Source organism: Natrix helvetica (assembly GCF_964273705.1).
Source record: "Natrix helvetica genome assembly, chromosome: 6".
NCBI lineage: Eukaryota > Metazoa > Chordata > Lepidosauria > Squamata > Natricidae > Natrix > Natrix helvetica.
In genome coordinates, this window is record NC_138553.1 from 84904933 (window position 1) to 84927893 (window position 22961).

The following is a 22961-nucleotide window of genomic DNA, read 5'->3' on the forward strand; positions in this document are numbered from 1 at the left end:
CGTCTCCGTGGTCATGTGGCCGGCATGACTCAACGCCAAACACTGTTCCTTTCCCACCAAAGGTGGTTCCTATTTTTCTACTTGCATTTTTTACATACTTTTGAACTGCTAGATTGGCAGAAGCTGGGACAAAGAACGGGAGCTCACTCCGTTACGCAGTGCTAGGGATTCGAACTACCGAACTGCCGACCTTTCTGATCGACAAGCTCAGCATCTTAGCCATTGAGCCACTGCGTTTAGACTTGTATACCCCGTACTGGGCATGAACTGGTATATAAGTCTAAAGGCTAATGCTAGTGCTATTGCTATGTCTCCCTGATAATTTCTCCAGGTAGAAATCTGCGTTTGGGATCCTTTTGGGATGGAAAGAAAAAGCGATCAGCACTCAGTTTCTTCTACTCGATTTGAAGTCTCCTCCTCCCCCATCTATTAAAATGAGAGATGCGCTCAGAGCCATGATTGTGAATTTACACACACAGCCCTTTTGAATAGAATGAGATGGGGCTCCCAAGGACACTCCAAGGGGGCTCGAAAAAAGCCAAGAGGTCAGCCACAAATACGCAGTGGAAGTCCGTGTTAAAGGGGGCAGAGTTTCAACTGGACAATCACGGCCATCCTCGTGAGTGTTTGGACCCCCACACTCTGCAAAGTCCTCACCCCCATCAGCACAGATCTCTCCATTGGCCCGGAATTTATGTCTGCTGTCCGTAAATTAGGTCACATCCAACTTTGGAAGGGTTTATGAGAGTGAGGTGGCCTGGGCCTCTTGAATTCCCAACATTTTCTGACCCACATTTTAAGCCATTGATTGTATTGGGCATGTTTGTAAATTGCAACACCATGTCATGTATTTTATATAAATACGTTACATTTTGGAGAATTTATTCTGTATCAAACATTGCATCCGTTGATTTCCACAAAATTTGGAGGTTTTTTTGTTTGTTTGCTGATATTTGGGGGGGGGGTTGGTTATGGTTAAAGAAGAGAAAAAATAATAACGATTCAACTGTTGTTTTGAGAAAGAAATGCATCTGGTTTGATTCCTAATTCCCAAGTTCCTCCTCTGAAATTTTAAGCACCGATGCCTGGGGGTTGATAAGAGTCATTTAATTTGAAGTTATTCGCACTGGGAAATAAGTTGCACACAAAGCAGCCAGCATTGTGGGCTAATTTATACCAGCAATCAAATTCTAATTACAAAGGAAATGAAAAGCCCATGATTGCCAGCCACTTCACTCCACCCCTGGGCCTTTACAAAGGTGAACCTTAACACAAGGGGCTTCTTGTGCGGTCCTCGAAGGGGATGGAATCACAAACGTCCAGCGTGCTGAACAGGCCAGCAGAAATGAGGAAAGTGCCAGTTTCCACTGAAATCGGTAGCCTTGTTAAAGTTGCCATTGTGCCCGCAGATGCCTGAGCTTTAAGGAGGGTGAGTGGCATTTCATTGGATTTTTCCTCTGAAACTCAAAGGGAAACCAGGATTCGTGGCTTAAGCACTATGTCTGGCAGGGAGCTGGCCCAATGCTCTGTGTGTGTGTGTGTGTGTGCATTTTTTTTGCTGATAAATAAATGAAGGGAGACTAGTATAGATCTATTTCAAGCTATTTAGCTCTCATCAGCTAGCCATACCCTTACTGGGATTTGAACTTGGGCTGTTTTTACATATGAGGCAGTTGTATTAACCTCTAAGCCAATGGCTTTTCTGCTGGAAGGCTCCAGGAGGGGGGTTGAAAGGCAAAAGGGAAACAGGACCAGATACTGTCACAAAACACTATATGTATATACTGCCTACCTCGACTTATGAGCACCATTGAGTCCAAAATTTCTGTTGTTAAGTGAAACATTTGTTAAGTGAAGTTTTGTCCTGTTTTATGACCTTTCTTGCCACAGTGGTTAAATGAATGGCTCCAGTTGTTAAGTTAATCACCCGGTTGTTAAGTGAATCCAGCTTCCCCATTGATTTTGCTTGTCAGGCGGTCGTAAAAGGGGATCATGTGACCCCTGGACACTGTGACCGTCATAAATTCAAGTCAGTTGCCAAGCATCTCAATTTTGATTGTTCTGACCGAGGCTTCCCGAGAGCATGAAGCAAACTCCTTGTCCCCAAGAAAAACCCCTTTTATTTAATTTACAGTGAATTCTGCTCCTTCACATCCAGCAAAGTCTTTCCAAGGAGGATTTAGAATCACAGACTCCGACACGGAGCCCTCATCAGAGCCTTCCCCAGACTCCAGGACTGGCCCATCTTCCTCCCCAACCTCCTCCCTGTCCGAATCTGCTGCCAACCACACCACCTGTGACCACAGGGATGCTGCAATGATCATAAGACTGAAAAGGAGTCCTAAGTCACTTTATCCAGTGCCATTGTATCTTTGAATGGTCACTAAATGAACCGTTGTAAGTCGAGGACTCCCTGTGTTCACAATTTGCCAGAAAGAGAAGCAGAGTCACCATTCCCAAGGGTCTCATGCCTATACACAGGCCTGCCTAGAGGAGAGCTCCCGACCTTAGCTCCGTGTTGGGCCTCCAAACTCCAGTCTTTATTTAATTTTGTATTTATATATAGCAAACGTTGAGCTGGTAACCTAAATCCGCCTCATTGGAAACAAGCAATAAACCTTTGTGCTCAAACTGTGACTTTCCCAAAGGCACCTGAGAACCAGACGCAGCTTTTTATCCAACAGGGCTCTTATTAATAAATAATAATAATAATAACAATAACAACAATAACAACAACAACAACAACAACAATGATAATAATAGAGTTATTCCATTAAATTAGGATAGTAGGTCCTGGGAGAATTGAGTGATGAAGTCTCCTCTGACTGACTGAATGAATGAATGAAGCAATTCTAGAAGTGCTAATCCTACTTATTCGCTGCAGCAAGAGGGCAGCAAAGAACACAGTGCAGCCTCAATGCTCTCAAAAGCAAATGAAACAACATCAATGATAATAAAAAAAAACACCATACCTGACTATTTAACTACCAGGAATAGGTAGGATCTGCAAGTCGCCTTGATGAATGAAGCTAATTTTATTGCAAGATCCTGAGTTGCAAGGAAGGCTTTGGAACTGAATGTGTCAGAACTTTCTTAAAAACCTCCAAGCCCATTTATACCCTTCCCCATGTTCCATTTAAGGACTGGGACATAAAGAGGGTAGCCCTTCAAATATTTGGCATTTTTTCTCTCTAGCTTGGACTTTCCAAAGTGATATTGTATTCCGTGAAGCTGTTTCTAAGCTGCACATTCAGATAAATCTGGATCTGTCACCAAGTGTGATTTCCTGACTTTTTTGGAAAAGTTTTTTTTTTTCATAACCGCTCTTACGTCATTAATCTTTCAGTGTGTCATCTGGGTACAATCTTTGTGGGATCCTATTTAACAGTTACATCATTTTTAATCAATTGTTATCTTGCCTTTACCTTTACATTTCAATTGCCTTCTGATTCCACTCCTCCCCTATACTTCTACGTTCTTTTCCAAATTGTTCAGTTTTCTGTTTCTTTTTGTCGATATTCATTTTCTGACTAATTTGTCTTTGGGTCTAAGTTCGTTCATACATGATACTTCAGCATCTTAGGTACACATGTAAAACATGTCCAATCAGGAATTGGTTGATTAAACAGTTGCGATTATAACTTGCATCTTCTTGAGATGATTCTGTAAAGAATTCAAAAAGTGGCATCCAGTACAGGATGAAGGGGGATATCTCACTCTCTGTTGTGTTTCACATTACATAAAAACCCTGGTCTTTTATCTTGAGGTGGGCAGACTTCAGTCTTGTGGAAGCTACTCTTTTTTTAAAAAAATACTTACTTTGCCCATTGTCCCAAAGGTGCTTTTTCAAGAGGCAACGGGACTTATTTGTTTTTCTTTGAATGAGAAGCAAAATGTCTTCAAAGAAAAAACAAGAAAGTCCAGTTGCCTCTTGAAAAAGCACCTTACAGTGATGGGATTCAAATTTTTTTTTACTACTGGTTCCGTGGGTGTGACTTGGTGGGCTTGGCAGAAGGATACTGCAAAATCCCCAGTCCCTCCCCACCCCCACCCACCAACCCGATTTCCAGCTCCGTTCTCCTGTGCAGGGCAACAAAAGAAGACCCAGCCGATCAGCTGGGACTCGGGAGGCAGAGAATAGATGGGGGCGGGGCCAGCCAGAGGTGGTATTTGTCGTTTCTCCAAACTACTCAGAATTTCCGCTACCAGTTTGTCAGAACCTATCAGAACCGGCTGAATCCCACCTCTGCTTTGGGACATCCACGACCCGGATGACAGAGAATCTCCATGGACATTTACTTTCCCCATTGTATCAAAAGAGGAAGATAGGACCCCTATGAAATCAACCGCAATTCCTGATGTCTGCTTCCATGCATTTTTAAGTGGTTTCCCACAACGCCTGAGATTTCCCCCACCCCTTCCACTTTCCAATATAAGCAGTCAACATTCCTGGATTTTTATGGGTTAACCCACGTACTAAGCCCCGTTGACCTTGTTTAGCATGAGGGATCTGTCAAGGTCAACTAGGCCTTGATGCTTAAGCTACGATTCTGAACCTGTTAGATACTTGCTCTAACTACAGTGGTTTCCACCAGGGTCCTCTGTTGCGGCGGGAACAGAGGTTTAATCCCATTGGTCGAAGGGCCTGACAGCTCCCTATAAAAGGGCTGCCGTCAGACTCAACCTTCGCTGGATTGTTCTCACTTGTTGTACTTAATAAAGAGCGGTTGTTACCGTTGAGCCTCCATGTGCCTATCCATGACCCCATCTAGCAGAACCTGGCCACCGATGGTGCAAGCCAGCATTCCAGCAAATCCCCCCCCCCCCCCCGCAACACACAAGACACAACTGCCACATAAGTTCTTCAGGTCTGCTTTGCATTCTGTGTCAGTAGAGATTCTCTCACACAGACACACCCCTCATTCCAGCAGAGACCAAAGAACACCGCATGCCATCATTTCGCTTCTCAATATTTTGCTCCACTGAATCATTTCGAGAGCCATCGTGAAGCCTCGGGGGGAAAATGATAGAGAAAGGCTGCCGGGAGAGTCTTTCACTGCTAAAATAACGGGAGGGTCGAGCCAAGGAGAAACGGAAGGTGACGGAAGGCTGAAGCGAACAATTTTTCTGAAAAGGGCGTTAATGATGCCTTTAACATTCACATGAATGCCAGATTTCCTGTCTGAGACACGGATCTGTCAAAAAATTAGACAAGAGCACCAATTTTGGGGAAGCACCTTGAAGAGCCTAACAGACTCTTGATTTTTAGCAACAAATATGCTCAATATTTGTTGGAGAGTTATGGAGGGTGGGGGATAGTTTAAATTTAAATAGAGTGGAATGGTGATTAGGTTATGGACGGCTGGTCCTTAAGATGATAATGCTTCATAAAGTTCCTGGTTTGCAACTCGGTGAAATCAAAGCTGAAAGAAACATTTGACCCCTGAAGTTATTTCTATTAAGTCCAGGAAATAGACCGGTTAAATAAAAGGCCCTGGAGTGGATCTCATTGGACTATTTCCATTGTAAGACCTCGGTGGCATGGCGGGAGAAGAAAGGGTCAACCATCTAACTCCATTACTGGTTTTCAAAATTACATGAAGTAAGACATTTCCTTGAGAAATGAGGGTTTTTTTTAAAAAAAATGTACAGTTCTCCTCAAACTTGTAGGAAATATAAATATGTAAGGTGTAACAACAGAATTGTAAAGGACCTTGGAGGTCTTCTAGTCCAGCCCCCTACTCAAGCAGGAGATCCTATACCATTTCAAATTGCGGTCCAATCTCTTCTTGGAAACCTCCAGTGATCAAGCGCCCACAACTTCTGGTTGCAAGCTTTTCCACTGGTTAATTCTCCTCCCTGTTAGGAAATTTCTTCTTAATTCTAGGTTGCTTCTCTTCTTGATTAGTTTCCATCCGTTGCTTCTTTAGGACAGCAGTGATAATGACATCACACTTATAATGATGATGTCATTGCTCCAATACATGTGCCAGTGTTTCCTCATCTTGGTTCGGTTTATGGTCACCTGTGAGATATAGTAGTATGGTTCTCTCTCTCTCTCTCTCTCTCTCTCTCTCTCTCTCTCTCTCTCTCTCTCTCTCTCTCTCTCTCTCTCGTTTGAGTCAAGATAAAGATATGTGTGTGATTTTCAGGTCGAGCCAATAAAACATTGCTAACAAGATCAATGCGCTTCTCTGAAACTGATTCCTATTCAGAATTAGATTGAGATAATTTAAATATATTTAACACCTGAGTGCTGCTTTGGAAAGCTGCCTGATAAACATTCACGGAAGTATCTAATTTTCTATCTATCGATTCTACAAAACCTACATCAAATAAAAGGGACAGGATGAGGCCCAGCAAAAAATGAAAGACCTCTTGAAAATAAGTTGAATAGGTCTTACTCTAAGTAAATTGACTGCACATTTTCATCCTTAAAAGTACATTTCTAGTGTAGTTTTATTACTTACTAGCTGATAACACGGCATTATATGGAGGAAGAATGGAGAGGCACACACTGCAAGATGCTTGAAGTCCAGTGTGAAGTTTCCACAGTCTGTGTTGATTTGGGGAGCCATGTCATCTGCTGGTGTTGGTCCACTGTGCTTCATTAAGTCCAGGGTCAACGCAGCCGTCTACCAGGAGATTTTGGAGCACTTCATGCTTCCTTCCGCAGACGAGCTTTATGGGGATGCTGACTTCATTTTCCAGCTGCCCACACTGCCAAAAGCACCAAAACCTGGTTCAATGACCGTGGGATTACTGTGCTTGATTGGCCAGCAAACTCGCCTGACCTGAACCCCATAGAGAATCTATGGGGCATTGCCAGGAGAAAGATGAGAGACATGAGACCGAACAATGCAGAAGAGCTGAAGGCCGCTATTGAAGCATCCTGGTCTTCCATAACACCTCAGCAGTGCCACAGGCTGATAGCTTCCACGCCACGCAGCATTGAGGCGGTAATTGCTGCAAAAGGGGCCCAAACCAAGTACTGAGTACATATGCATGCTTATGCTTTTCAGAGGTCCGATATTGTTCTATGTACAATCCTTGTTTTATTGATGGCATGTAATATTGTAATTTTCTGAGATGGTGGATTTGGGGTTTTCATGAGCTGTAAGCCATAATCATCACAATTATGACAAATCACGGCTTGAACTATCTTGCTTTGCATGTAATGAGTCTTATCTCATATATTAGTTTCACCTTTTAAGTTGCATTGCTGAAATAAATGAACTTTTGCACGATATTCTAATTTTTCGAGTTTCACCTGTATTCTCTCCCTCCTCCCTCCCCCACTTCCCAGCAATCTGAAGGCAAAGGGAGCTGTCCATGGTGCTGCTAATGTTTCTGGCAAGAGGGTGGAGGAGAAAGTGCTGATGCCACAACAGATGCCACAACCCAGGATGTGGTCAAAATCATCAAGAAAGCTGCCCTAATAGTGTGATGGAATTCAATTTTCAATGACCCTGGGTGGACAGCAATGGTCAGCCCCACCCTGACCTCTCATTGCTTCAGCTTCTAGACTGGAAGTCAAATACCCAATGATAATAGAGTAGAGTAGAGTGGAATAAAATAGAATAGAATTGATATAGAATAGAATAGAATAGAATAGAATAGAATAGAATAGAGAATGGAATGAATATAGAATAGAACAGAACAGAACAGAATTCCTTATTGGAATAGAACAGAAAACATCAGAACTAATGCAGAACATTTCACCAAGGGTGCTATCAGCAGTAGCATCTTTAACAGATGGATAGATAGATGATAGAGATAGATAGATGATAGATGATAGATAGATAGATAGATAGATAGAGAGAGAGAGAGAGAGACAGACAGACAGACAGACAGACAGACAGAAACAAAGATGATAGAGATAGAAGGATGGATGGATCGATGATAGACGATAGATGATAGATACAGATAAATAGATATAGACAGAGAGATAGATTTCGATTATTTTCCTTTTCCATTTAGTCACTCACCAAAGGACATAATCTAAGAGCAAATGCTGTAGATATAACAGCTCTTCCCTGAAGCCTATTCAGTTGATATGACGAGAGAGTTAAAAATAACAACATTAGCTGGGTTCAGGATTCCCTCCCTTCATATTTTTTCTCCTGCAGAATCGAATTATGTGCCTGCTTATTTTATGGCTAAAAAATAAATCTCACCTCAGATTCCCTGTTCTCTTTCCCTGGGCTTGTCTAAGAGGCATGCAGCACCGTTTACTGGGTTAAAAAAATAAAATAAAAAAAAATGTGGGTGTTATGTTGAAACATGCATCCATGGTCTGGAAACGAAGTGGGGGACGATGGGAATGAATTCTGCACATTGTTATGATTGGGAGAAAAATAATGGCTGTCAGTTATATATAAGGATATGAAGAAAACCCTACACACACACACAGCTGCCCTGTATTTTATTTCCAGTATTTCTGTTTGGAGGAAACCATTCAAAAATCTTGATCTTAGCTTTTAAATTTCCACCGTTTTCTTGTGTTGAATGCATTTTAGTTGTAAGGTTTAATGTAGATACAAACCTACACAATACATAGGAATCACATGTTTTGGTTTGTCTGCGATACGTCTGCCTGATATCTGATGTCTACAGAGATGCTGTATGTGTCTGTGTAGAAAAAAAGAAAGAAGAAAATTGTTTCCTTTCCTTTCCCCTCCCTCTATAATAATAAAAAGTTAAACATTTGTTTCTTTTCAAAACCATTTGTGTTTTAGCTTTACTTCAAAGTAAATTATCATATTTCTCAAAGAAAGTCAACCCCAAATTCCACTGAGGCTCCTAAATGCATTGATCTTTTTTTCAGTTCAGGTAGACTAGATCACTTTAAATCTTTTTAATGCTCTTTAACACTCTGTGGTTTGAATGATGTCTTTACATTTCCGGAGAGGGTTGAAAACTGGCAAAAACTGTGTGCATGAAAGGCAGATATTTTTTTCTCCATTTCTTTTCCCACTAAATCAAATTACATCCCAATTATATGAGACAGAGAAACAGGAACTGCCTTGGCATCTGGTAGATTGGCCAAAGTGGATGGAGCTAATCATGAAACTTCATGAATGCATCCGGATAAATTCCCTCGTCAAGGATACAGAACTGCTTGTTGCAATCTTATTCCAGAAATCTCTCTCCCCCCACCAGTTTCCTAGTCTGATCCAGAAGAGCCATAGAATCAAGATCAGGTGAAGCATTAGCACCTCGTAGAATCCTGCATCCAGTTTTGGCCACCATATTCTAAAAAAGAGGTTGAGGAAGAGTGCAGAAAAGAGCAACAAAGATGATTCGGGCCTGGAAGCTAAAACAGAAGAAGAAGAGTTGCAGGAATTGGGCATGTCTCGCCTAGTGAAAGGGGATGCGGTGGCTCAGTGGCTAAGATGCTGAGTTTGTCGATCAGAAAGCTTGGCAGTTTGGCGGTTCGAATCCCTATCACCAGGTAACGGAGTGAACTCCTGTTACTTCTCCCAGCTTCTGCCAACCTAGCAGTTCAAAAGAACATAAAGAAATGCAAGTAGAAAAATAGGGACCACCTTTGGTGGGAAGGAACAGCGTTCTGTGCGCCTTCAGCATTGAGTCATGCCGGCCACATGACCACAGAGACGTCTTCGGACACAACTGGCCCTTCAGCTTTGAAAGAGAGATGAGCACTGCCCCCTAGAGTCAGGAAAGACCAGCACAGATGTGCAAGGGGAACATTAAGCTTTACCTTTAGTCTAGTGAAAAGACGGACCAGTCTTCCAATATCAGAGGGGCTGCCACAAAGAAGAGCGTGTGTGTGTGTGTGTGTGTCAAATTATTTTCCAAAGCACCAGACAAGAAAAGACAAGGAACAATGGATGGAAACTCATCAAGGAGAGAAGCAACCTGGAATTAAGGAGAAACTTCCTAACAGGGAGGACAATGAATCAGAGGAATGGCTTCCCTTCAGAAGTTGTGGATGCTCCATCAACTGGAGGTTTTTAAGAAGAGACTGGACAAATATTTGTCTGGAAATGGTACGCATTCTCCTGCTTGAGCAGGGGGCTGGACTAGAGGACCTCAAAGGTCCCTTCCAACTCTGTTATTCTGTTATCCTGGGATTTCTTTATGGTTTCCAGTCTATGTCTGAAGAAGATTTGTCTCTGTTATGCTTTTTGAAATGACCCAAGATCCAGTACACTCTGCTTCCTAATGCACTAAGCATGTTTTTCAGCAGCCCCATCACTATTCATAAGGAATCCTTGGCACTACTAACCATTCCATCCATTTGCCATCTTCCTTACATGGCCTTGTATTTATGCCTCATGCCTAAGAGCCCCTTGCTGGCAAGCTACTTTTGGAGAAACCTGGCCTGATTTCATAAGGTTTCTACCGTATTTAAATATATCTATTCAACTGAGAATCTTTAAGGTTTGCAGTTTTCAACAACATCAAGTTGATGCGTCTTGAACAAAAAACAGTTATTTTGCCAAAGAGATAAGCACAGAATATGCAATGTGCTTTCTTAGTTTGTTAACCCCTAATTTCCAGAGTGATCTGCAAGAAAATCACAAGGACATTAAAAAACAAAACAAAACAGAGTTGTGTAGCCTTGAATTAATTCACAGAGTCACATTTGGGCAAGTTCCTAATTTGAAGAATTAACTGGAGGGAGAGCTTTTTGCAAGGCGGGTATTGTGCCAAGAAATAAATCAGATGGAAAATAATTCTACCATATGCTAACGAAAGCATGAAGAGTTTCAGCTAAACACTTTTTTTTAAGTTATGTAAACTACTCTCTGGATTAAGAATACGTTCCATGCCTAAATCTGTTTTTAACTTGAATTTGTAGGTAGCTCAGAACTTGTGCTTACAAACAGACTACTACTAAAAATGGTGGACAGAGTTGTCCTTCTTTGAGCTGACAAACTCTGAAAGCATGCAATGTGTTTTCATAAACGTCTGAAAACGGGCTGTTGGTTAAAACAAGCACAGCTTTAGGGGTGCGTAAAATTATTGTGTAACTTCAGTAGTTCATTGGCTTGAAGAAGGACGATGCTGCCCCGAAAATAAGAGAGGGTCTTATTTTCTTTTTACCCACAAAATATGCCTTGGGCCTTATTATGAGGGGAGGGTTTATTGTTTTGGGGTTGCCAGGCGGTTGCTCTCTTGCGAGGGGGCTCCCAAAGAGCCGGGCACAGCCTCAGGGGCGAACGGCTGTGTTGCGCTGTCACAGCAGCACAACACAACAACCATGAGGCAACCACACTCATGAGCAGCCACCCGGCAAACCCCCTTTGCAGCCGGGCACAGCGCCATTCACTGACCTAGGGGTATCTCCAAGCTGCGTGAGCACCTGTTTCCAGCTTTTTCCAGCTTTTGAGACGATGTCATGTTCTAAGAATGCTGAAATGGTCTTTTGTTTAACCCAGGTTTAGGGTTTAGCACATTGTGTGAAAGCACTCTGACCTACCAAGCAGTTTTCCCTTTCATCTAAGGCTGAAGGAGGCTCAAAAGGACAAAATACTTTTCTGGGGTCTTGACTTTCTATATTAGACAGGAGATGTGTATCATTGTAACAGGAGTGGAAGTGCAGAGGCCTAGAGGTGGAGCTCTTGCCTCACAATCAGGAAAGGCTGTGACGTGAGTTCGATCCCAGGTAGAGGCAGATCTTTCTCTCTCTGGGAACAATGAGAATATATTATCTGCTGAAAAAAGGCTCCACTCTGGGGACAGGAAACACCCAGCTCCACTCAGTTGCCCAGACTCCACCCGGCAGGGGATTATGGGGCCCTTAAAAGAGGATGATGATGATGATGATGATGATGATGATGATGATGATGATGACGATGCCCATTTAATGTACAGGATAGCAGTCTAGAACCCAGGAGACCATTTCCTCCTAGTTCCTTCTTAGGTGTGGAAGTCCTTTGGATGACTTTGGATCAATCATTGTCTTCCCACCCAACTTACCACAGACCCACAGTAGGGTTGTTATAGTGAAGAACATAGAAGGCAAGAGCATTATGCACACACCTTGATTTGCGCAAAATAAAGGCAGGATATGCGCTGAGTTGCAATAAGACAACTCCGGGGTGTATTTTGAAGCCAGGCTGCATCTGGCCTGGAGTAACACTTTAAGGGACTACAACAGCAACCGGGGAAAAAACCAAGATTTTATTCAGCTGCAATTCTCAGCTGGTCTACATGGCACAGAAGGTGGGGGACTTGGGGGGGGGCTGTTGTGAGTCTGTCTGGGGAGGGTGTGTGCTGCAGGCCAGCGACCCTATTTGCTTTCTTACCTGAATGGAGTGGTTACCATGGAAACGGGCTCTCGTGTGTGTGTGTGTGTGTGTGTGTGTGTGTGTGTGTGTTTCCCCCCCTCACTTTGCTGGGAAGTTCAGCAAATCCCACTCTCCCCTTCCTTCTTGAAAAGAGGAGAATGGGGGGCAGGGATCAAGATGGTAAACAGGCCCCAGCCAACTTCCCCCCCACTTTTTTTTCTTTTAAAAAAAGAGCTATTGAAGTGAAGTGGCTAATTTCAGGAAAACGAAAATAGTTCCCAGGACAAACCTCAATTCACACGATAGTGGAACTTGGCCATTTTATACTGTGGTGTAAATTAATTTCTTCCCTGCTTAGCCTGCTTTATGGAACAATTCTTGTGGAAGGGTAAACAAAATGCCTCCTGTCATCAGATGGGGATGAGGAGACAACATCCCCCCCCCACCGCACACTCCTTTAAACTCTCAAATGTTGTGACTCCAGAAACAAATCCGTCTAACAAGGTCTCCAAATGTGGGTTATACATTTCTGTGGAACGCAGAAGGTGAATTCTGCTTGGTTTACCTCTATTTTGCTTTCCTGCAAGGGATTAAGGTGGGATATGTGCTTTTAAAAATAATTTGTGAAATCTTGTGAGGTTGGTCAGGTTGAGAATGGGCCCAAACTCATCTAGTGACGTCAATGGTTGATGGATAACCTTGTAATCCAGACATAGGCCAGGTTTTTCAACGATAGGGACTACATCTTCCATAAGTCCCAGCTAGCACAACCAATCGTCAGAATTATGGAACCCCCATAGGCTAAAATCACACAGCCCTGCTCCAAATATCAAACTAAGCCCTCGTTGAAGGACTTTCTTTCAAGAAACATTTTGACCTGGATAAAAATGATCATTTTCACAGTCAGCTTCCCCTTTAAAATATTGTCGCCACAGGTCCTTTATTACAAAGGGCCTTTATTTCAGAAAGCTGCCCTTTAAATTTATTTAATGTAATACTTATTTTTTTTGGCTCCGCTCTTTGTATGTCCCTTTGTCAAGCAAAGTTCTAAATAAAACAAAAAGTTCTAAATAAAATAAAAAGTTCTACATAAAATAGAAACATAAATATTTTTGGCCCTCGTGAAGACTTTTTTCAGGTTGGCCGTTCACTTTTTGTCCAAGGAAATACGGCCACCATATCGTGCAATGCAGCCCTCCGTATGTTTTCCTTGAGGAAAGTCTTGGAGAGGGCAACCCTCTTGACTAGCCTCTTGGTGCCAAATAGCAGCCATTTTAAAGGAAGCCAGTCTGTGCCCAGTTTTTTCTGTCTCTCTTAGCAAAGGCTGCTTCCTTTTGAGACAAAATGTCCCATCTTCTGGAATGGCCCATTGAAAACAATAAACTGGTGCCTTCATGAAGCCCTTATTTCATTTCTAGGATGAGGAGGAGATCAGCTGTTAAAATAAAAAGATGGTGGTTTTTTTGCTCCAACTACGTATATGGGAAAGCAGGTTCCCTGTTTTGTGATTAATAAAGTGTTCGCTAAAACCTTTGGAAGGGTAGCTAAAAATACGAACTGCATTGGCTCGCTTACGGCTTTTTCTACGTGCAAATTTCGTTTATTAACTCATAACTTTTATTTTTAGTAGTATTTTTACTAACTACTGGTGGTTCATGGTGACATTTGTTATTTTAGCTGTTTAGCCCTGTTTGCTGTATTTTAAATGTTTGTATGGCTAGAAAATAATGCTTCTTGAAAATCCACCTCTATCCCAAATGGCTGGGACAAGTAACGGGAGCTCACTCAGTTATGCAGCGCTAAGGATTTGAACCACCGAACTGCCAACCTTTCTGATCGACAAGCTCAACATCTTAGCGACTGAGCCACCGCGTCCCCAAATGGCTTAGGGTAGAGAAAATCAGTGCTAATATAAGGAAGTCATATTTGAGCTAGAATGAAGCTACTTAAGAATGTCTCTGGAAAGTGGGCAGTGAACCATTCCAGAGACATTCTGGAATTAATCAAGGAGAGAAGCAACCTAGAACTAAGGAGAAATTTCCTGACAGGGAGAATAATTAATCCATGGAACAGCCTGCCACCAGAAGTTGTGGGTACCTCATCACTGCAGGTTTTCGAGAAGAGACTGGACAGCCATTTGTCTAGAATGCTACAGGGTTTCCTGCCTGAGCAGAGGGTTGGACTAGAAGACCTCCAAGGTCCCTCCCAAGTGTGTTATTCTGTTAAATCTAGATCTGACTTTCTTTGACTGCTTAACTTTCTCTCCCTTGGCTAACTTCTCCAGAAAACAAACTCTTCCTACACAGAGAGACAAAAAAGTGTCCATCTGGCACCATCGCTTAAATGGCTCACCAATCTACCTGTCTCTTCTAATCCTGCCTCTTTCCCTCCGAAGCGACATCTGTGTTTGTTTTCCTGACATTTCCTTGGATTTTGGTAGAACTGCTGGCTGCCTCTTGATATATACTGCCAGGCCTCAAAATAGAACGAAAAAGCTTTTGCAGTTGTTTGTCTTGGTAATTTAGTTAACAGAAGCTGTTGGCTTTATCTAGTTCTGTTAAGTCCTTCCTTGCCTCAAGAAAATATCTATATCTATATCTGTCTATCTGCCTGCCTGCCTGCCTGCCTGTCTTATCCACCCACCCACCCACCCACCCACCCACCCACCCACCCACCCACCCACCCATCTATCTATCTATCTATCTATCTATCTATCTATCTATCTATCTATCTATCTATCTATCTATCTATCATTTTACTCAAAGCAGTTGATTTTTACCTCCCCTCAAACCCTGCTTGAACAAGAGAGCCCAAGGCAAAGAAGAGGCTAAATAAATTAGAATCAACCATCACTATTTTCTAGGGAAAGCACCAGAAGAGGCCAATGGTTTACCTGTAAAGTTGACTTTGAGTAAGTAGTCTTTGTACATCTTCCTGCCATCCAGGTGCTTCATGCCATCGCAGAGCTTGGTTGTGTTTGGACACATGGTCCTCTGCATTTTGTGCAAGGCGTGGGCCATGGCATAGACCGCGTTGACCACAAACATGATCTTGGACTCTTGTTCGTAATTGGAACTGTTGATAGACAAATGCTTGTCACACACCTTTTTGTGGGTTTTCCGGTTCTGGAGGCTGCACTGGAATTTCTGCTCCCAGAAATCCTTAAACCAGGGATTGCGATGGTTGGTGTAAGGGGTGAGGTTCTGGAAGTACCGGTCAAACTCTTTGACCGGATGGGAAGTAAGCTCTAGAGTGATGGCCCCGTTGGCAACGTGTTCGTTGCCCTTGACCACGCTCTCCTGGGCCCCCCAGCCATCACTGGCCACCCAGGTAAAGGAGACGTTGAAGCGGTTGGCCGCGGCGATGAGTTCCCGAGAATCGTCACTACGCATGAACAAGACCACAACTCTGGCGTTGGGTTTCTGCAGAAGTTCTCTAATGACGCTGTCGTAGGACTTTCGGATGTTGGAGCGGCCGACCTTCTCGGAGGTGGCGATGCAGATGTTCCTTAGCCGGGCTTCTTGTTCGAAGGCTTCGATCCCTGTTTCTCCATAGTCTCCTTCCGAGGCCACCGTGGACACGTAGGTCCAGTTGAAAAAGCGCAGGATCTCAGCCATGGCTTTGGCTTGGTAGAAGTCAGGAGGCACCGTACGGGCAAAGTAATCGTACCGGGACTTATCACTGAGCTTGGCGCTGGTGGAGGCGTAGCTGATCTGAGGAATCTGGAAGAGCCGGAGCAGATTGGCAACCTGGAAAGAGAAAAAGAGCATTAAGGATGCGGAGAAGGATCCACTCACATTCCAAGAGTGGATCCAGGATTTTGTGAATGATCTGAACTTTTCTAGATGACTCTGGGGGCATCTGATCTGATGATCCCTGGATTCCTTCCTTCTTCCTTCCTCCCTCCTTTCTTTTTTTCCTTCTCCCTCCCTCCCTACAAAATTTCAGATTTAGAATTGAAGAGAGATAAGTGACCTACACATTTGAAAAGAACGAACGAATGGGTAGGAATCAGAACTCAAATACAGGTTTTAGACTCTGGCTTGTTAACAAAGCAACAAAGCAGAAGACTTGGTTTTATTATCAAACATAATTCATAACCATGTCCTTTCTTCTTATAAAATTTCTATTTATTGTATTTTTTTTCTCAGCAGCAGCAAAGGGGAAAGCGGATAGAATTAAATGGTATGCAGAAGCCATAAACTAGTTTACCATTTTGTACAAATCTAACCGTTGAGCTTTGAAAATTAGATATTCCTTTGCTACAATGCAAATATTGACTACATCCAATCAATGATTGCCCAATGAACTATCAGAGTATAGACTCAGATGTCGAATATTTAAATGAGTATATCTGCATTTCTACAAATGTGAGAGTTAAATCTTTTAATTGCATCACTAGAATATAATAAGCTTTTATCCCTGTATAACTGATTTTCTCACATTTGTGCCTGCAGCGAAATAATTGAGACAAAAATATCCTGGGGGAAAAAAAAACAGAAGAAGCGATGGCTGCTTAAAGTTACCTCCTGCCATATTCCATCTTGGAAATCACACTGCAAAAACAATCTGAATATTCATGATCGGTTATTAAAACTCTCCAGAAAAGATAAAAGCTTGTAGAACCTCGTGATATCATCAGCAAAGAGAGCAGTGAGACAAGAGGCCTCTAATCCTTATCCTGATTGTATTGGGACTTCCAGCTGAGGAGCTGTTATCATCCAGCCATTTCTTCTGGCTCTTGGACCGAAGGAGGGATAGTCAGAAGGTCAAGGAGCCCAGAAGAATACTTACTTAAGCCGGAGAATTACTTTTGGTAAGTCTCCATCTGAGCTTTGTTTCCTTCAAACATTCTTGGTATGAAGAAGGCTAAGAGCAGAAATCAAAGTTTCCTTTAGTACTTAAATTTTGGAAGGCCCCAAGTTTGACCTGCAGGGTCTTTCATTAAATAATGTCAGTCGTGCACGGAAAGATCTTGAGATCTTGGAGAACACATTCAGATTTTGAAGCGGCTGGCCTGAAGGAAGCATTGTTCTGACCCAACATTTAGAAATGTCATACTTTCTCATAGATGAAGCTGAGATTATAGTTCATATCACCATTGTATTTACATTGTGGTCAATACTTCAAGTTTGATAGTAATTAGTAATTTTGGTTAATTTTTATTCAATCCTAGTTGAGAAAAAACAAAAACAAAGGCTTCTATTTCTTGTTTTGGCTCCTGTTTTCTAGCCGCTTATAAATTCTATTCCATATTTTATAGAAATCCGATTCTTCTCTTTCTTTTAATTCCCTGGTCATTTTGTCCATCTCTGCACATTCGCTAGGAGCAATTTATATAATTATAATTGTCAGCACAACTGTTATTACCCTATTACAGGGGTCCAATCCGATAGGAAGGCCATGGAGAATGGGGAGCTACAAAGGCTAAACATGTATGCCAATACAGAAGGCTGTGTAACTATTTTTATATTGTTATGTTTGTCTTGTTTTTTCTTTTCTTTTTTTGGTCGCATTTTCTTTCTGTTTTTAAAGGTAAAAATGTTGAATAAAAACGATTAAAAAAAGATACTGAGATTACCACGAGGAACATGTGGTGGCTGCCATCCCCTCCAACTCCTTTGCCTTAAACTGTGACAACCCAACCCAGCCAGTCCTGATCTCCTGATGGGGAGATGCTTAGACTCCCTGAAACGGGTGAATGACCACGGACAGGCTCTATTGTTTTTATGAATGGACCTGCTCACCTGTATGGAGACGCTGCTGTAAGATCCTCCGATGACTCCTGCGATGAGTAGCGGGGTGTTTTCCTGAACTGCGTAGGAGCCGTCAGGACACATGTACTCTGCCTCATCCACTTTAGTCAAAGAAGCCCTGACAAACTCCAGGGACTGCTCCAAAGCATAGGTGTCTCGTGAGCAGGTATCCAAAATGTGAACTCCAAGCTTAATCCCCGGGAGCAAGTGGCTGTCTCTGTTGATCTCATCGATGGCAAAGAGCATGGCCTCCAGCCTCTGGATGCCTCGGTCTTCGTTGATCCTTCCGCATTCTTCGGCGCCAGTGCCCTTCTCCTTGATTGGGAAGAGGCCTCCCAGCACCAGATCTCCTTCTATTTTGATTTCTTTCCTTAAAAAGTTGTGGTCGCCTAAAGAAAGGAAGACACTCCTGGAGAACAAAGCCAGCGCAAACATAGCCAACATCTTCACTGGTCCTCTTCTGGCAGCTCTAAGAAACCTTGGGAGAAACGTCAGAGGTCTTCATTCTCCCCCGCACTCAACTGCGCAGGACGAAGAGCCATCCCATCGAGAAGGAAGGAACAAACCAACTGGAGCTCCTGTCAGGTGCCTACAGGGATGGAAAAGGATTAGGAAGAAAGTGAAATGCAGAACAGATCACAGACTTTTTATAATTGTTCACTGCAAATATCTTCAGGGTAAATCTTCACGGGAAGCTTGGATCAACTCCTCTCACGGTGACCAGAGAATGACAGGATGACTCTTCTTATCAGCACAAAGTCCTCCTGGAAATGCGATGCAACGGTTTTGCACGGATGGCCAAACTCAACTGATTTGCTACTCTGAAAACATGCCAGGTTGTTGTCAACCCTGAGGTGAGCCTGGCCGAAGCCATCTTGGGTGCTTCAGGGGTGCCACACAGCAGCGGGAGGGGGAAATAGTTAGATGGGGCTTTGTAGCCAAAACAATGAAGCTTTCCTGTGGGAACCAAGGGCATTCTCACAGGTGGCTGGCCAGAGGAGGAGTCGGTAACCCAGCAACCGGCCAGCACCTGGATTGGACAGCGTGACCGGTGACTTGGGGGGAAGGGGAAATCTTAAGATACAGAAGGATCTTGACAAACTTGAACATTGGGCACTATCTAATAAAATGAAATTCAATGGTGAAAAGAGTAAGGTTCTACATTTAGGCAACAAAAACGGAATGCACAGGTACAGTATAGGTGATACCTTACTCAGTAGTAGTAACTGTGAAAGGGATCTTGGAGTCCTAGTGGACAACCATTTAAATATGAGCCAGCAGTGTGCAGCAGCTGCCAAAAAAGCCAACACAGTTCTAGGCTGCATCAACAGAGGGATAGAATCAAGATCACGTGAAGTGTTAATACCACTTTATAATGCCTTGGTAAGGCCACACTTGGAATACTGCATTCAGTTCTGGTCGCCACGATGTAAAAAAGATGTGGAGACTCTAGAAAGAGTGCAGAGAAGAGCAACAAAGATGATTAGGGGACTGGAGACTAAAACATATGAAGAACGGTTGCAGGAACTGGGTATGTTTAGCTTAAGAGAAAGAAGGACTAGGGGAGACATGATAGCATTATTCCAATATCTCAGAGGTTGCCACAAAGAAGAGGGAGTCAAACTATTCTCCAAAGCACCTGAGGGTAGAACAAGAAGCAATGGGTGGAAACTAATCAAGGAGAGAAGCAACTTAGAACTGAGGAGAAATTTCCTGACAGTGAGAACAATTAATCAGTGGAACAGCTTGCCTCCAGAAGTTGTGAATGCCCCAACACTGGAAGTCTTTAAGAAGATGTTGGATAGCTATTTGTCTGAAACGGTATAGGGTTTCCTGCCTAGGCAGGGGGTTGGACTAGAAGACCTCCAAGGTCCCTTCCAACTCTACTATTGTATTGTATTGTATTGTAAAACGTTTGCTTTTACTTACGTGAAAGCTGCAGGAAGCCTAAGAGTCGGCTTTCACCAGTTTGTGCCAAAGGGATATGTCCTATAAACTGTTCTTTGAGGAACTGGGAGTTTGTTTTCTATGGGTGCATCACTTGGGAACGCTGACATCTATTGTTCATACAAACAGTGTGTATTTCTGAACTTTATGAAAGATCCCAAAGTTGGTTTTTTCCCTCCAAAAGGCATCCAAGCTTCTTCAGTTCTTCTTCAGAACTGAAGAAGCTTCTTGGATGAGAAGCGAAAAGCCTTTAAGGAATAATGAAGAAAGTCCAGTTGCCTTTTGAAAAAAACACTTTTGGCACAAACAGGACCTGGATGAGTGAGAATCTCCACTCTCAAGTAGGAAAGGACCTTCCTTTTATACCACGATGCTGTCTAGGTTTATCTATCTATCTATCTATCTATCTATCTATCTATCTATCTATCTATCTATCTATCTATCTATCATCATCTATCTATCATCTATCTATCTATCTATCTATCTATCTATCTATCTATCTATCATCTATCTATCTATCATCTATCTATCTATCTATCTATCTATCTATCTATCTATCTATCTATCTATCTATCTATCTATCTATCTATCATCTATCATCTCTCTCTCTCCATCTATCTATAATCTAATATGCCTACTTATCTATCTATCTTTCTATCTTTCTATCATCTCTCCCTCTCATCTCTCTCATCCCTCATCATCACTTCTCCCTCCCCCCTCTCCCCCACCCCTTCCCTCTCTCCCTTTTGCTATCTAGCTACCTAGGTATCTATCATCTAGTAAAAAATAATAAAAATGTAAGCGTATTATCTATCTATCTATCTATCCATCTATCATCTATCTATCATCTACCTATCATCTATCTATCTATCTATCATGTCTCTCTCTCCATCTATCTATAATCTAATATGCCTACTTATCTATCATCTTTCTATCATCTCTCTCTCTCTCTCTCTCTCTCTCTCTCTCTCTCTCTCTCTCTCTCTCTCATCCCTCATCATCTCTTCTCCCTCCCCCCTCTCCCCCACCCCTTCCCTCTCTCCCTTTTGCTATCTAGCTACCTAGGTATCTATCATCTAGTAAAAAAGAATAAAAATGTAAGCGTCTTTACACTTGCAATATTTCTATCTCCACCTTTCAGTATTTGGGTTGGCTCATTTCCCAGTGAAGGAATGCCCTTCTGACATTGAGATAAGTAGCACAGGACTAAAAGGTGACTCCTTTAAGTCCTGGGGATTTCAATTTGGCTTTTGCTGGGTAGAAGCAGAAGCATATACCTTATCTCACTTTCCTTCAAAGTCACATAAAAACAGGTCAAGATCCATACTTAAACTATTTTGTCGACAAAGGCTGTGATTTATACACGTGGTGTCCTTTGAAGATGTTGGTCTGAATATTAAAAGAATGTAAAATGATTTCCAAATTCCTAGGACTTAGTAGTCGGAGAACAATAAATTCTACAAAAAGCAATAAAAATACAAATAAGTTATACAAAGGAGACGCACAGAAACATCATAACTCTTATGCCAAGAATCATAAAGTCTGCTCCAGCAGTGGATGGGGATGAATTTAGAATATATAACTTTATGGAAATAAGGCATCTGAAAGATGTGATTCCAATCTCAATTCAATCAGATTTCTTCAGACTGGCACCCTCAAATTGGGATGATAGCTCCACGAATTTTCTACCAGCTACTGTAACTGCACACGGACAGGTTCTACCTCCCACTCATGGTCCTAATGCTAGCTTAGATGGTGGACTGTGGCCTTCAGAAAGATGTTCTCTTGCCATCGCCTACTTCAGAATCGCTCTGAGAGTAAATGAGAAGGACAACAGTGTCCAGTCAACTATGGGCATCCCATACAAGCTATGATTACATCACTGAAGACAAGATGCCATTGCACAGGGGAGGCTCATAAGATTCCATCACCGCCACGAGGATATCATGATAAACATCACTTCCGTGCATCACTGACCCAGATGAATTATGATGAATTTATGCAGTCCTGCGTATATCTGCTTAAATGTACGGCGTGTTGAATCCAGTGGAGTTTAGTGGGTACTTAAATTTGATTTTAAAAAAGCTGTTATGTCATCTGATTAGAGAGAACCCACTCAGTGTTAGAGAAATAACTTCATCAAATTAGCCTTAATTCAACACCCTCGTACACCAAGGAGCCACACGCACAAATGCCAAAGGATAGTAATTATTGCACTGCACAAATGTTGCCCCTCCGTCTTCGTTCTCGCTGGTGCATGATGTCGCGGTTAATAGAACAAATGTTTCGCCGGCAAGTAAAAGCCGCACCAAATTACATCACGCGATCAGCTTGATTATTTTAACAACTCTGCCACGTGTGGCCTGACGATCGCTGGAGCTGTCGCAAGCATCAAAAAAAGAAAAGAAAAAGAAAATAAGCAATACAGCATGATGGATGGCGGATTCCACTTGCTTGCTTGTATGTTTTAATTGTTAATGTCACAAGAGCACATTGGCCACAAGCGCTGGGCCAGCTTATAAATCACTCTAAATGTTTTTTTTCCAAGTGCTGTATTGATTTTTCCCACGCCTGCCCGCTCACATGTACGATTCTCCCGGGCGAAAAGCCAACCATAAGAGTGATGTAGATAAAATACGATGCTGTTTGGTTCAAGTTAGCAATCAAGGGAAGGTCTATTAAAACTTTGGAAGGAAACCAAGCCTAGCACCGACTTCATAACGGGCTACCTTAGTTTTATTTCTCTGGGCGATATTGGACTGTGCGCAATTTATGGGATCTAAATAAGAGATTGGGTTCAGCGACAACTTCGTGTGCGGGATGGTCTTGCATGATCTTCTCAAAGGTAATTTGTGAAGTAATGGTCAACGCAGGCCTGCCTCCTGCAGGCGCTTATGGCCCACAGCTCCCCCAAGGAGGCTTCTGTGACCTTCTTCATCCCGTCTGTCTGTGGGCTTCTCCTTCGTCTCCTCGCTTCTCCTAGCATGGACTAGGTCTG

At 42.6% G+C, this 22961-nt stretch overlaps 1 protein-coding gene across 1 annotated transcript in view; it reads right to left on the bottom strand.

Annotated features, from left to right (window-relative positions):
• Positions 1 to 22961, bottom strand: part of GRM3 (glutamate metabotropic receptor 3) — a 68932-nt gene that overhangs the window by 5172 nt on the left and 40799 nt on the right. The window contains exons 2-3 of the mRNA XM_081957234.1: positions 18008 to 18605; positions 15154 to 16009 (exon numbers count right to left, since the gene is read on the bottom strand). Coding sequence (XP_081813360.1) covers positions 15154 to 16009; positions 18008 to 18460 — 1309 coding nt within the window. The 5' untranslated portion in view covers positions 18461 to 18605. The remainder of the gene's footprint in view (positions 1 to 15153; positions 16010 to 18007; positions 18606 to 22961) is intronic.